The sequence below is a fragment of the Limulus polyphemus genome, unplaced genomic scaffold (assembly GCF_000517525.1).
Source record: "Limulus polyphemus unplaced genomic scaffold, Limulus_polyphemus-2.1.2 Scaffold124, whole genome shotgun sequence".
Taxonomy (NCBI): Eukaryota; Metazoa; Arthropoda; class Merostomata; order Xiphosura; family Limulidae; genus Limulus; species Limulus polyphemus.
The window spans coordinates 562,523-578,686 of NW_013665734.1; the positions used below are offsets into that span (position 1 = coordinate 562,523).

The following is a 16,164-nucleotide window of genomic DNA, read 5'->3' on the forward strand; positions in this document are numbered from 1 at the left end:
GTCGCGGATTAGAATCCCCGTCACACCAAACATGCTCGCCCTTTCAGTCGTGGGGGCGTTATAATGTGACGGTCAATCCCACTATTCGTTGGTAAAAGAGTAGCCCCAGGGTAAGCTGTTTTTGATTGCATTAATACATATGATTAAAATTTTTGTATATAAAAAAAAATCATACTTTAATATTAGACATAAAGCTACACCATTAAAAGTATGTATAAAGTTGTTAGGTAAGTTAATGTAGATTGTGTTTGAAAGCTGTTTTTGTTATAAAATTATCTTTGATTGATAAAGGATGTGAAATCATTTTCAAAGAAAACCATTGATAAATGTAACAGAATAATGAGCTGAAGTTCAGCTTCATTTTGGACATTATCAAGAACTAACGTCTTGCAAAACAGAAATTCAGTTCTAAGGTAGGCTTTGTTAATTACAGAAATCTAAATATATTAAACAACCCTTATATTTAATTAATACAATTTATGCTGAAATGCTGCTCTTTCACTCAAAGAATTATCTTTAAAGCTTTAAGTATGGAGCTTCTATACTCTCATATTATTGGAGCAAATTGTCTTTGAGAAAGATTGCAGAGGTCTTTAGTGGGACTTACATTGCAAAACAAAGTAATGTCTTAAATTTTATATATATAAAGCTTGCATGCATGCAAGTCTAAATTTTTAATACATTGCATAAAGGTTATGTTCTGTTTAAAATATAGCTCTAAGGATGAAGAATCAAAAGAATCTGAAGAGCTTATGCCAGCTGAAGCATTTGAAAACGTTGATCCTTTACCTGAAGAATACCTTACTCAGCCAGTTAATCTGGCAAAGGGTATGTTGGTACATTTCTGTCAGTTTCAATAGTTATCACTGCTTGTACTTGATGTATATTTTAATCCTCTTCATTAAATATTACAGTCAAAAAAGATAATGTAAACCAAAATAACAATTAGGTCTGTGGATTATTCTGGTTTGAACAACGTTATATATTTTATATTGTTTGCAGATGTAAACCAACAGTATGTAAGAAACGTTATTATGGTTCATATGAAATTAACTTGGATTTACATGTATATATTGTTAAAACAACAACCAGGATTTTGTTGTTGTTTTTTTGGGGGGGGGATATAGCTAAAAGAATACCCCCCTCAAAAAATTCTATTCCTACTATTCCATTTGGTTTATATTTAACATTTGAATATTTTCTCTTTCTGAAAAGATGAACTCTGATTACAAAAGTTTAATATATGTATGTATGTGTATGCTTTCTTTTAGTTTATTCATAGTGTTTAGTTAGAATGGGCATGTTAAAAAGTGGTTATACATGTATAATGTAATGTTGTATGTAGAAACTAAGTTACAACTTATTTCTGGAGATACAAACATATATCAGTTTTTAAGAATGCCTGGTTAGGTTTAAATATGTTCAACAGTCTTGCAGGGAGATTTGAAGTTAGTAATATTCATTTTAGTTTTTTACTTAACATAATAACTGAAAGTAATTCTACACATTTGCTTTTGTTGATAAATCCCAAATAATCAAAATAGCTTATTTTTCCATGTGTTAATTCAGTGTGTAACATAAACCAAAGACTGATGCAACCAGAATTTCAACCAACTTGCACAGATCAGCTTTTCCCTCGACACAAGCATCTATTAGTAAAAAGATCACAGCGCTGCAAGGTAAAAATTTTTCATGGATGATTTATTTATTTCTGATTTCTTGATCTTAGCATATGTGAAAACAACTTTTTAGACTAAGGTACTAACCTCTCTACAGAACAATTATTTAGCAATGCAGTGCTACTGCCAAGAAGTTTCTGTGTACATACCAGGTCATTCAAAAAGCTCTCAACTCTACAAGTAATAAGTTTATGTTGCAAACAATATCTGACTATACCCCTCCAGCAATAGTAGGGAAATACAGTATCCTCGTGTAGTTCTCTCCTTTAGCACATTGTGTAAATTGAAGCTCATTCTCTTTCCTAGCACTGCACTTTTTAGACATGTTAATTTTTTTAATAACAAACAAAGGATCTTTTACACTGTGCATGTATTTTAAATTGAAATGTTTCAGTTAAATTTTCTCATAAGAATTGGTATCTTTCTTAAGTTTTTAGTCATTTAATTGAAAGAAAGGTATCCATAAAAACATTTTGCAAGTTTTGTGGATCTTATTGACTATGAATTCTTGCATACACATATCTGAAACCTCCTGAGGTCCAGACACTCCTCAACAGGAGTCATCTTATTTTTCTTCACTGGTGACTAGGAAATTCTTATGATGAGCAATGTCACTAGCATTGTACAACAAGTTGTTGGTTCTGTCGTACATTCTCTGTCTCAGACCCAGAATTCACAGTCTTCTGTTTCTGTATCTTCTACTGAGGCTGGCATGACTTTTAATGATTTTAGCCACTCTTCCCACCACCTACATTTGCTTCTGGTTTTTCTATCCCAGATGAGTGTCAGGTACCCCATCTTTATTCTTCACTGCTCTGATATCTCAGGTATGTGATATTTTTTATCTTTCTTTAATTGTTTTTGCTGTTACATGGGTGACCTCACTGCATGAGCCTCAAACCTCTGATAATTTGTGTTCAGGCAGTTGAATTGCCTCATCCTTTCCTACCTCAAGACTCCTAGTTCTTGGCTTATGGTTGGGATCCATTTTTTTTCCTTGAGCCCTAGTACTTGAATTTCTTCTTCCAGCATGGAGAGCTTCCCTTCTTCTTTTGCTACTTTGAATCTCTTTTGCCCTCAATCTGCTTATCTTTATCTTTTGTTTGCACAGCATCTTTGCTATCTGTCCTTTTTTTCTGAGACTGAAATGCAACCCTGACAGTTTTACTGGGGAAAGTTACTTTCACCAGTTCTTCATGCTGGCCTAAATTTCTTTTTCCACAGTTGTCCAGTTAACTTGGTTTCTTTATTTCAGGGATCTGATTCATAGGGAAGCCTTCCTTTGTGGAGTCCAACTCCCTGACTAATATCTCGGGGAACACAGTTTGGTCTCTTCTTTTGATAAGTATACTTTGGAAACTAGAACTGAAGCAGCACATCAGCAGTTGTCTCTACTCACTGTAGTTTGTCACTTATCTAATTCCAGGGGACCCAGCAGGTTTCTGTTTCTCATGAGCCTTGTCAGGCCTTTCCTATCCTGCTTCTCATCCTGTAGCCTCTTTCTGGTCCCCGCTTCCTTCCTGACAGACCAGTCATAAAGGAGCCTGAAGATGACTTGCTTCTGGAGTTACTACTTGGCTCCAGTCGTATGGGATCTTGGCTCTTCACTTTGCTCACCTGTGGGTTCCCTTTACAGAATAAACTTTGGTCACACAGGTACTTTTCCTGTCTTTCAAACCTCTACTTTATCCTTTTCCAATCCACTTTCCACCCTATTCAGATCCCTTGCATGTTCAGCACCTGAGAAGGGTTTGTCTTCTCTTAAAGCAGTGAATGCAGTAGTACAGGTCCTTGTTCCTTCTTCAGAGTTAGAGTTATAATCTCTGTATTCTTGTAGCTCCCAAGTAGATGGGGGATTGGCAGTCCATCATAGATCTACTGTTATTGAATCAGTTTTTTCTCGTCCCTCAGTTAAAGATGGAAGGTTTCCTCACTCTGAGGTAGCTGTTGTAGGTGACCAAGGTCAATTTTTCAGATATTCTACTCCACATTCTGATTCATCCTGTTCTTATTGTTTCCTTCATTTCATAAGCAACAATTTGATTTTTCAGTTCAGGGCCCTTTTCTTCAAGTTCCTTACAGTTCTGTGTTTCAACCATGACAGGAAAGCTTTTGTGTAGAGGATGCACTCATTGGGTCTGTATTTTCATTACTATATGGATGATTGACACTTCCTAGTCCAGTCCTGCACAACATTCTATGCTTTGACCTCCCTTCTACTTTAAAAGTTTGCTCATTTGGGTTGGGGAGGTCATGCTATCAGATTTGATCCCCACTCAATATCTGATTCATATGGGGTCTTTATTAACTCAACCTTCTCCTTCACATTTCCCAGACATAGAGCTTCTTGTTTCCAGAGCTGTTATGTCTCATTCCTTTCCTGTCCTAGAGGTTTAGTCTCTTTTTGGAGACTCTAGCCCCTCTCAAGTCCCTTATACTTTTGAGAAGGGCCCTTTTATGTACCCTACAGCGGATAACAGATTAGTAGAATATGACCAGATATCCACTGACTTCTGTCATTTTTTTCCCTCTATATCTTCACCTCTCACTGTCATTCCCACACGACCCTGGGTATTCCTCTGCCTTGGCCCCAAGTGGCTCAGCAGTAAGTCTGAGAGTTCACACCACTTAGAACCAGGTTTTAATACTCATGGTGAGCACAACACAGATAGTCCATTGTGTAGCTTTGCGCTTAACAACGAACTAACTCCTTTGCTTTGCCTGTATTTCTGTATGTTCATGGACATCTCTCTCTAAGTGGGGTGCAATTCTGAACACCTTCGCTGTTTCCAGTATTTGGTCTCTAGAGTACGAGTCTCTGCACATCAATGTCCTTGAGATGTTGGCAGCTCAATGGGTTTGCCACTATTGTCTGTCATGTTTATCTGAATATCTTATCATGATCCTTTCATACAACTCCACTGTCATTTCGTACATCAGTCAGTAGTGATGAACTTGCTTCTCAGGACCTCTGCTTTCTAACTCTAAATATCCAGTTCTTGTCATGCTGTGTCCTTGGATCTTTGTACTTAGTGATGGATTGGCTGTCTCGCATGGATTGGATACTTCCAACAATATAGTCCTTACATCCTCTTGGTGTTTCAGTGGATTTTTCCCTATTTTTGGTGTCCTCTCATCATTGTCTTTGCAACTTCTCTCAATATCAAGCCTCCACCCTTTTCGTCACCAGTCCCAGACTCTGCTGCCCTAGTGGTGGATGCTGTGACTCAGGTTGATCCAATTTCTTTTCGTATGCCTGTCCTTTTCTTTGATTCCTTCCCAGGATGCTTTTTCTTCTTTGCAGTAGCTCTTGGCTGGTTCTTCTAATTGCCCTCTTCTGGTCAATTTAGCCATGGTTTCTACTTCTTTTGCTTTTTGATGACCCAAAACTTTCTACCTCTTCCATTTTGGAGGTTCCTCTTACATCAACCTCAGATGTCCATCTTCCACAATGATGTGCCATGCCTTCATCTTCACATGTAGCTTTTGTCCAGTCTTTTTCAAGATGGAGAGGAAAAGATGGACAGAGTCACTCTTTTTCTTTCCTACTCATGTCTACCATCCACCTTATATTTGAGATTGCCCTATAATTGGGCGAATACAGTATTAGTATTAATTTTTGTTGGCAGATATGGATTAAGTAAAACCAACAGGTGCACACTAAACCCTGAAGTGTATTGAATATTTAGCAATCGGAAAAACAAAAACAAAAGCAACATTAACCTGGATTAAAAACCACCCTTGTTAAATAAGGTTTGACCTTTATCACCTACTTTTACCTAGTCTGTTGCTGTTGATGTGATATGGTCTTCCTTTCATCCAGTATAATACAATAGGATTAGCCAAAAATGTTAGTATAAGACTGGATTAATACATTAAAGACTTTAACAAATTTATTTTCACCAGAAATGGTTGAATAATATTTAAATAAATTCTGAAGAGAGTGAAGTCATGTTAAGAATGTTAGAAATCCAATGAGAAGAATAGATTTTTTGTGTACACTGATGAACTCTTATTGATTGCATTATAAGACTTTTCAGAATAACTTTGCAAGAATAAATTATTTTTCATTAATTTTATAAAAAATTCTTTTATCATTGAAAGCTTGATGTTATTAAAGCTCAGAGGTTTCTCATCTGCTAAAAGCTGGCAATTATAATTAATATAAGTATTTTTTTTCTATCTGTGTGTTTTATTCATACAGGAATGTGAACACAATCTGAGCAAACCTGAATACAATCCATCTTCTATCAAATTTAAGATTCAATTAGCTGCTATGTAAGTTGTTTTGTTTTTAAACTTTATGTGAACCTGCTATTACAGAAGATATTTTACTGTTATTTGAGCTTCTGGGAATACTCAATGGGTTTTTGTTTGAGATGATAATTTATAGCTTATATAAAAAAGGGTGATTTTATTATTTTTTTTAATGGATTATGGACTGAAAATTTTTTCATGATATGGTAAAGTTGATTGACTGAAACAAAGTAGTATTTGTCCAGAATTTTAACAATAAATAAATTGACATATTATTGCAGTATTACTTGAATGTAAAGAGCCGTTAATAATATTGGTTTCAATATGTATTTTGTTGCAGATAGAATTGTGATTTTTGTCTAATAATTTTGACTTATATTTATCAACAAAGCTATATCAGTAAGTATCAATTGAATCTTTGGGTTGTCAAATATTCTTTTTTCTGCTTGATTGCTGTAAATCATGTATACTTAAAATATACAATTAAAACTTTTGTAAAAAAAATATTTCACTCCTTTTTTTTTTTGATCAAATGAAATGAGTATTTAAAAAATTCAAATAGAAAGTATGTAGAGGTTGAATGGTTACTTTTCTGTTGCCTATTCATCATTGAGGTGTGTTTTTTAATTTGTGAGTAAATGTTGTGTACGTTCTTGCTTCAAAAATTATCATATTGTGATACTGTTATTATGGTCATAACATTGGAAGTGTGAAGCTGGGAAGTTTACTCAATAAGTTGTACATCATCCACAAGTTGTCTATACTTGTAAGTTTGTGCTTGCGTTGCAACTTCTGGAATGAAACGTGTTAAACTTGGGTTTCATAAAATTCTTTTGCAAAATTGAATCTTACTATTATTGTTTGAGACGTGATATACACATATTCATTTTCAACAGCTACCACATTCCTGAGGTTCGACTGAAGACTATACCTGTACTGAAATTGAATGAGGTAAGACACACTTTCATCAAGTTACATAGTGATGTCCCTAATGTTCTGAAGAATGCTTAATCATGTCCATTAAAATAAAAATTTTATAGAGTATGTAATTTCTTAAAAATGAATAAAATACTAAGACATGGAAATTGATCTTATTGGGGTAAGTGACAAGCTGTTAAACTGAAAGCCTACTAAATATTGGCTTCTTACATTATAATAAGAGATTACTTCTCTAAGCATATTGCATTTAATGTCATACAAAGTTATAGATTTTCTGTCATTAAAAGGTTCTTGAGATGTTGATTATTAAGCAACAACATGAATTATAAAAGTAATATCTTTAATAAGCAAAACATCTTAATTTTTTCTATTATATTAGAAAATATTTTAGCAGTTGGCCAGGCTTACCTGTTTTTACTTACGTAGCATCTGAAGAGGGTTGTAGTTAATATTAACAGGCATTTGCTTAAAATAATAACATTGTGTGTATATATATCCAATTTTAATCTGGTTAAGAATAATTTTCTTACTTTAATTTTAATAGCAATTTATTCAAAATAGCCATGAGTAGAGCTGAGTGATTGGTGGAACTTGTTAATCAGTTAATTCAACTAATCACTTAGTATATAAAAAAAACACTGATTATTCTCACATAACTTGAGTTGACTTATAAAATGGCAGAAACTTTAGGCACTTTTTTTTTTAAAGATAATCTAAACAATACTATTTGGAGAATTGCTAGTGATGAGACAATCATGTTGTCACCATTTGAATACTATAAAGATAAAACAGTATTTAATAAATAGTACTTTAATTTGTCAGAAAATTTGGCAATCACTATACCCACTTGTCCTAATCAAAGCTTACCCTAAATATATTTATCTTAGAAACTTTCTTTAGCTTTCAGACAGATATAATTTGGTATTATGAGTAAAACAATAAATATAATTTAACACACCAACACTTTCATGTGGATTACAAACTACTACTTAAACCCCTGTATTTACTATGACATGAAAAATCTAATTCTTGCTCTATTCAATCACATTTAAATTTTCTTTATAGCTGTTTGTAAAGCTGTGTTTCATTAATAAATGATCAAGCCACTTGATGTGACATTGTAAAAAGGTGGCAAACTGGATAATGTATGTTCAAGGGGTGCTAAGTTCTTAGCAAAAATAGTTATTTTTTGGACTGGCACAGCTGCGCAGAAATGTAAATTAGAACATTTTTTTTTTGTTTTCTTCATGAATCATACTAAGTAAATGCTAAAAAATTACGAAATGTTGGTTATAAAATATTTTTAAGCTAAAATTGTTGAAATAGAATTAAGAATTAACATATAAAATTGATCTTAAAATTTGTCAAGAAGGTTCATTTGATTAAGAAAAGAAAAACCAGAGGAAACTCTGTCTTTAGGTACAATAATTTAGGATTAAGTTACTTTAATTCTAGTGTGTTGCACAACAAAACCCATCAGATACACAGAATATTACAAATCCTCTAACAAGCTGAAGATAAGTTTAATGGTATTCAGTGGGTTTCGCCTTTTATGTTTTCACAGAACTTCTATACTAAAACTAAATTTGTTGATTAAATAAACTTTACCCTAAAAATAAAATATTTTAAAAACACAACTGATTTTGACCAGTGACTACATTAGGTGTTGGTTAATATCTGAATACATCTTTCATTGTTGGAAATAGAATTATTTTTCAAAATGTGTAAGAATATATGAGATTTGATCAATAATACTGGTGTTTATAGAAAAAATAAATTTTAGACCTCTCTAGATGAAGTACTTGTTTTAAACTCTTTTTCAAGTATAAAAAATACTGGGAATTGAATATCCTTTCTGGCAATTTTGTTGTTGTTGGTGTTTAAAATAAATACTTCATCTAGCAAGTTCTGATGTTTAATTTTTTTCTATGGACATTGGTATTGGTCAAATTATGTGTGTTCTTGAATGTGTTTTGGAAAACAATTTTATTTCCAACAATGAAATACACATTCAGTTAAATGGCACTTCATATAGGCCTGTTGACAAAAGTAATTGTGTTTGTTAAAATCTTTTACATGGGTGACTTTTTAAAATAATAATGATTATTAATTTATTATAAAGTAATGTCTCAAAAAGGTTTTCAAGTTCATTCAGAAGAACACTATGTTATTTAAATGATGAGGTATTTTATGACATTGGTTAAAAATTCAGAAATATACTGAATATGATAGTAACTAGTGAGATTACTAGTAGGTACAAGTTGACATAAATCACATACACGTAGCTCTTAGGACCAAGTTTACAATTTCATATGAACACAACTATATGGAGCCAGTCAGTAATGTGGTGGTATACAGAATTTATAGAACTATATTTAGGCAATGAAGCGTGTGAGTACTTTAGGTGTATCTTTCACTTGTTAAAGATAGAAGATAGTGAGATTATTATGAGTATGAAATTAGTCATTATTTTGTACACAACAATATTCTAGTGTGAAGAGAGCCAACAATTTATTGTATGGAAACAGCAATATCCTATTTCTACATATTTCTTAAACATAAAGATATTGAGTTACATTTGTTGGCATTTATGAAAGCAGAGGCATAAAAATTTTATGGTTTGAGCCTTTTTTTTTTCAGAGTTAGAAGAGTTACTACAAAAGTTTTATTTCTATAGACATCACAAAGGCTATACTGCAGTAAGCCTATATATAGGAATATGTTTTTATATTGTAATATATGGTATAAAGTACAATGTAGAAGCAAATTTATAGGTTGTGTTTCCATTTTGTTACCGTAATAAAATGGTTAATACAGTATTAAAGTTTGTAAGTATAAATTGACTGATCTTGTTATTGTTTATAAAAAATTGATTAATATACTTACATTTGTAATTTATCACATGGTTAAAAGGCTGTTATGACTGAATGGATAGAGAATACTGCTTCACGAGTGTTTGTCTTGTTCTCAGCATGTCATAGTGCCTGTCATATCTTCTACCAGAATGCAAATTCAGGAGATAGGAAGTGTATTGGTACAAAGATCACATGTACAAAGTATGAATAATGTAAATTTATGATTTATTGATCACTAAAGAATAAAATTACACAGGCTATAAATTACAATGTAGCACAATGTAAATAGAGATTTTGCACATTATTCAATATTAATGAATACAATTACATAATTATAAATTAGAAACATAACATAGTTTAGAAGAATCAGTAAATTAACACTTTATTTAACACTTAAGTAGTCAAATAGTTGGCTGTAGGTGCTGCCCTCTAGTTGGCAATTCAAATTTAAATTGGCAACATATGTAGTCTATGTAGCTTTGTCATGACAAAAAAAACAAGGTAACAAATTTACCCATGGCTGAAAGTGTAAACAACTTTAGTGGCAACAGAAATAGGACCTAAAACACTCAAATGATAGGCAGACCTCCTCCCTCCCTGCATTAATTTAAAAAAGAAACTTCTGGCACTGAAAATCAGCTTTTGATGCCCACAATGGGCAGAGCACAGATTGCCTGTTGTGTAGCTTTGTGCTTAACAACTAAAGAACATAACAGTAATATTTTGATTACTTGGATAAATGCAATAATCAAAGATAGTAATAACTGGAAACCCAATTCAGTTGATTATTTTCATGATTTGTGATACTTTTTAAGCTGAATACTCTAGAATTGAAAATAATAACAAAAACTCACAATGGCAATATTTCAAGTACAGGGTAGTATTATAATTGAAAACAGTTTTCATCAGAAACAGTAATTTTAATTAGTTTTTATTTTTGTGACATTAATCAATTTTAATTACTGTATAGTCAAAAACTTGAATTTTGATCAGTCAAATTAATTGCCCAACTCTAGCTGTGAGTGCAGCTGAAATGATAATACACAAGTTTTTTTTGTGGTAGATAATGTTTTAGTGTTCCATATAAGTCCAAATTATTGACCTTGGTCCTATCCTTCTAAGCCTTTGCTATCCTTCACTAAACTAGCTTAAAAAACTGACTGTTGTATCAATAAATTTTCCTTAGGTGCATTGAAAAGACTGAGTGAGAATTAGAGTTCTTGAAAAAAATAATAAACGGTCTCTAACTATATTTCATTTAGATATTTTGTTCTTTAAATTCATGAAACTAAAGGAAAATTTACGTGTAAATTTTTTCATCTTATTTTTCTAGGAATGTAAAATAGAAGTTACTTTGTGTAACCCTACTCCTTATCCAGCTCATGTGACTCTGCTACCATGTGAGAACACTGAAGAGGAACCTTTGTTCAATTCCAAGGTGAGAAAATGAATTTTGTTGTTAAGTCTCTAATATAGTTTAATTTTCAAAAAGACTTATGAGAACAAATATTAGTTTTGCAAACTTACACTTTGCGAGTAATGAAGAAAATTATTGATTGCTATTTTTTGTTCAGTAATAAGTTGCTGAAATTCACTTAATGTTTAAATCGGTTTTAATGACTTTTCAATCTAAAAGTTCAAAATAACCTGTACTTGTCCATGGTTTATAAGGCCTTCAGGTTTAGCATTGGTACTTAGAGAGCCTAACAAACTAGAGTTTAGTTAAGCTTACTTATATTGAAGTAGTAGTGTATAGTGAAATTGTATGAATTAATTTTACTGTCCACTGTAGATTAAAGGTGAAAAAAAAAAGTTTCTACTAGTCATGTATATAAAATTTTTGCTTCTTCAACTAAGCAAAAAAAAAAATTTATAGAACTTTGGTCTAGAGCATGAAAATGTTGAACATGCACCTTGAGTGTAATTAATTGTTCAGTAGTTACTTTTGTCATTAATAGCATCACAAAGATTAACATAACAAAGTTAAGAAAAGTCTTGGTGGTGTCGCTTTTTTCAGAGTTCGTGCATTTAGTTGTATATATGTAAACAAATATCCTAAGAAGTATGCTGATGGATATAGTCAAACACATTTATTTATTTGGAGAATGGTTAAGATTTAAGGTAAATATATGAAGGAAATAAAAGTAGAAAATAACTTGGTTAAATACTCTGTTAGCAACAGCCTGAAGTTCATAGGAACAAAATTACACTCTAGTGAATTAAATTGACTTTAGTTAAATACACTCATTTTTTGTTGTGCAAGAGCATGCTTCCAGTAAACTTAAGGTATTTTTTAGTCTTACTCTAAGAAGAGAAGTAGATTAGAAACAGGTGCTTATGTGTATGTAATTGTTAATCGTAGAACGAATTTAGTATTTTGTGTTGGGTAGAAATGCTAATTATATGAAATAGTGGTGCCATGCACTTAAGGTTTTCCTCCTGATTAAGTCATTAAGGCTGCTTAGATTACTTTTGAGAGGATGCTGTTATCAACATCACTGAAGTGTTAGTTAAGTTTGTTTTTCCTTTAGAAAAATAACATATTACTGGACCAAATTAATAGGCTTAAAGCTCCTATTCTTCCAATACTATTTAATACTTAACAGTTCCATCCATAAGGTCAAGCTTTTTACACTTTTGTTCCATTTTTTCAGTACTATTTAGAAATTAAAAATTCAGTCCATAAAATTAAGCTTTTCTGGCAAAAAGAGTTTCCTTTTCTTTACCTGTTGAGGTCTAGTAGGAAGTGTCTTTAAGATGTAGAAATTTGTCCATGACACATAGTTTAACAGAAATTTATAAGCTACGAGTAGGCAATATACGATCAAACTTTCTAAGTTACTATTACTATGAGAATCATTGTGAGAAGAAATGTCAACTGTGACTAAAAGCTGTTGAGGAAGAGAGAAAAAAGTAATTTTATTAATTCATAAAATTTTTATTTTCTACATCAATTGACATTTTAAAACTAAGTAAATTTTTTCTTACTCTAGTAGTCAATTATGTACATGTGTGTTATCTCTTTCTTACTTATTTCAGGTAGTGCTTCCTTCTACTCAACTAGTAGTAACAGCCAGAGATGATACAGCAGAGTTTGATGATCTTAATGATGCCCAATCAGCAAAAGATGATCCAAAGTAATAAACTGAAATTGAAAGGGCTGTTTTCCCTTTTTATAAGTATATGGTTTTAGAAAACTTAAAACTTCCAAATAAAGAACAAGAATCTTTACATTTTACTGTAGATTCTACTTGGTGACTTTAAGTTCAGTATGGTAATTTAAAATACACAAACATGGTTAAATAACTAAAGGGATAGTATTAAGTGATGAACATTTTGGCCAAATGATCATCATCAGAGCCTGGTAAAAGTAACTTGTCAAAAATGCTGACCACTTAATTGTTATTTCCTTACAGCCATTTCTTTGTTACTTATGTTATTTTACTATTCACACAGTTTTTAAAAAGTTCAGGGTGGATGTCTAAGATCTTTTAAACATTTTAACTCTCTTTAGTAGATTTATATTTGGTTTATTGTTGTACTAAGTAGTTTTTCTTATAAACTTTTAAGCTACCTCAAAGTGGCAATGGGCAGTTTATTTAGCAAGGAAATTTAACATTTTATTTTGTATCATTTTTAGCAGAATTATTATTTTTAATGATAGCTTTCTATCACAAGGTAGAAGAATATTTCAAGTACAATGTAGCAGTAGTGTTTTTCACTTTTTAAATTTTGTTATACTGAAGTATTTGACTTTCCCTAAAATAAGTTATTATAGTACTATAAAGCTAATCAAGTTCACTTCTAATACATTAAATAAGTTTTGTGATTAATTTGTGTGGTATATTTCAGTTATTATTCTCGAATAACAAATGCATATAAATTGTAGCTTGACAAAATATCTCTCTTTATAGAAGTGAGTTTAAAAGTTTGGCACTTCTATAGTGTAATACCATACAATATGGCAAATGTTGTAATTTTCACTTGCCTATTTATCATTAATTATGTTCAGTAGTAGGCTTTGAAGCTGTAAAGAAAACAGCACTCTAATCTTAGTAAAGTAGTGATTCACTATTTTTTCTTATTTTGTGAGAATTGTTTGTTCAATTTATAATTAGTTTTACTAACAGTTAAGTGAAAATAGTGGTCACGATGGTCTATCCGCTAAAATTATAAAATAACATTTAGTGACTAGAAGTCTGTTTGTGATGGAGAAGTGTGTGTAATCTGCTTGATCCCTGTACTTTCATTTTAACGACAATGAAAAGGTGAATTATTATAAAATTCCAGCCAGTAAAGCAAGAAATAATTTATGTATTATGTGTCAGTTAACCGTACATTACATTTGATATTTAGAGAGCAGTGTTATTTAGAGACTAGATCGGATATTAAAGCTTAAGATGTAAGTGAAAAGTAAATTTATTTAGAAAATGTTATAAAGGGTTGGTATGCTGCAAGTAACTTTTCTATTAGTTTTGAGAGAAAATAATATCAGTCAAGGTATTTAAAAAATATATTTGTCACTAGTGCAATCTGTATTTTGTTCATATCAAAAGTTTTCAAATATAGTTCTCTAATCTTCGTCTATTGTATTTTACAGGGTTATTTCTTTTCGAAAATCCAACAAGATTGGATTTTATATAAATGTGACACCATTAAAGGAGAAAGAGAATGTAGTAGTAAGTCTCGTGAAATTAATGTATATAGTGTTAATTTTCTTTTCTACTTAAACCTGAATTGTATTCCTATTATTTTATTATAACAGTATTTTTCTTTCCATATTTTAATAATTTTGTAGAATACCATATAATAGCTGTTAATATTTCAAACAGTATAGTTTACTATTCTTGGTTTCTCAGATAGCAAGGAATAAGATTATTGGAAAAAAAAATCTATATTTTAACTGGTTAAGTATTTGAATCTAACCAAAATACCTAGTGTGATAGCCACATGTGAATGAGAGTGATTTCTGCATTAAATATTGACTACACTTGTTTGAAGTTTCTTTTATTTTGATAAGGGAACATTTTTGTAAGTAAGATTTTGAAATGTTTTATAATTTTATGGAACTGTTTTTTTCATTTCCCAAAGATAAACAGAACTAAATTCGTATTGAATATATTGATGGGAAATAATACATTTAAGAACATGGTTTGATGTACATAATGTGATGTCACAATGTAAATTGATATCTTTCACTTAGAAACAACATAACTATTAACCCTTTCACTATGGGTAGGTCAAAGTGCACATGTCACGACATTTTAGAGTTGAATTAAAAATCTAATTAAACTGCTTTATTATTATTGTTGTATACAAATATACTTGTCATTAAAATATAGTTAATGAATTACACTTTAATATTATATAACTTATTTACCACCTTCTGAGAAGTACAAAATTTAAAGTAAGTTACTCACTATAATATTTAATATGGTGGGATTATTAATTAGTCATGGTTCAGAAGGCAATAAAACTAATTATAAACAGATGTAGACTGTTACAAGCTTTAAGCTATTTAGGATAAACAGTTGTAGTTTCATGTTACAATTTGCAGTCATTCTAGAAAGAAAAACAGATAATTTAACTTTATTTTGTATTTTTTATGGTGGTTATGAAGTCAGCCAAGTTGGACGAATGGGTATGCAGTTAGGGGTAGAGAAAATGACAAACATGAAGTGCATGTTTATAATGACCAGCAAGATAAACACATTTAATGGACTTAAAGGATTGGTTTATAATTTTATTTAGATATTGGAACTTTTTATCAAATTTGCTTCCAAAAAGGTTAGAAAGAATATACTGTACCCAAAAAAAAGGAAAGAAGTAAATGAAAAAATCTGCTTTCTAGGACTAGTGGAAAATTAAAATTTTGAACATGAGATCTGTTATAACAAATAAAAAAATTTAATTTCTTGCACAGATTCTTAAGACTCATTACAAATAGTTAAAATAGTACTACATGTAATTTTTAGAATATTCAATTGGCCATAAAGCATCAAGGGTTCTGAAGCTTCCATATTCCTTCCATTTCTATTATTGTCTTGTAGCTTGCAGGTGCTGGATAAATATTAGTTATAAAATAATATGCTTTTATTTGTACTACATCTTGTCAACGTAAAACTAATTGGTCCCACTTATTTTTTTTTGTATTAAACAGTTGTAAGGTTTGGTATAGAGCAGTAAGTTAATTTCACAGAACTTATGTCATTCTCTTTTCTATAAGATGAATTTTATGTTACAATTATGAAATATTTTTTGGTAATATTAATCTTGATTTGATTTAGGTGAAATCATATAAATACATAATTATTATTTTTGGAGAAGAATAGACCTTTAGGTTTATGAATGTGGTGTTTTTTTTTTCTTTGAATTTAGTATATCTGGATGTATGTTAAAATAAATTAATTCTAATTTAAATTAATTCTATACTA

The 16,164-nt window shown here is 31.0% G+C and overlaps 1 protein-coding gene across 1 annotated transcript in view; it reads left to right on the forward strand.

Annotated features, from left to right (window-relative positions):
- Window positions 1-16,164, forward strand: part of LOC106472836 (dynactin subunit 4-like) — a 31,395-nt gene that overhangs the window by 9,965 nt on the left and 5,266 nt on the right. The window contains exons 6-12 of the mRNA XM_022402312.1: window positions 716-828; window positions 1,570-1,679; window positions 5,884-5,957; window positions 6,833-6,887; window positions 11,064-11,168; window positions 12,770-12,867; window positions 14,331-14,409. Of these exons, the coding sequence (XP_022258020.1) occupies window positions 716-828; window positions 1,570-1,679; window positions 5,884-5,957; window positions 6,833-6,887; window positions 11,064-11,168; window positions 12,770-12,867; window positions 14,331-14,409 (634 nt within the window). The remainder of the gene's footprint in view (window positions 1-715; window positions 829-1,569; window positions 1,680-5,883; window positions 5,958-6,832; window positions 6,888-11,063; window positions 11,169-12,769; window positions 12,868-14,330; window positions 14,410-16,164) is intronic.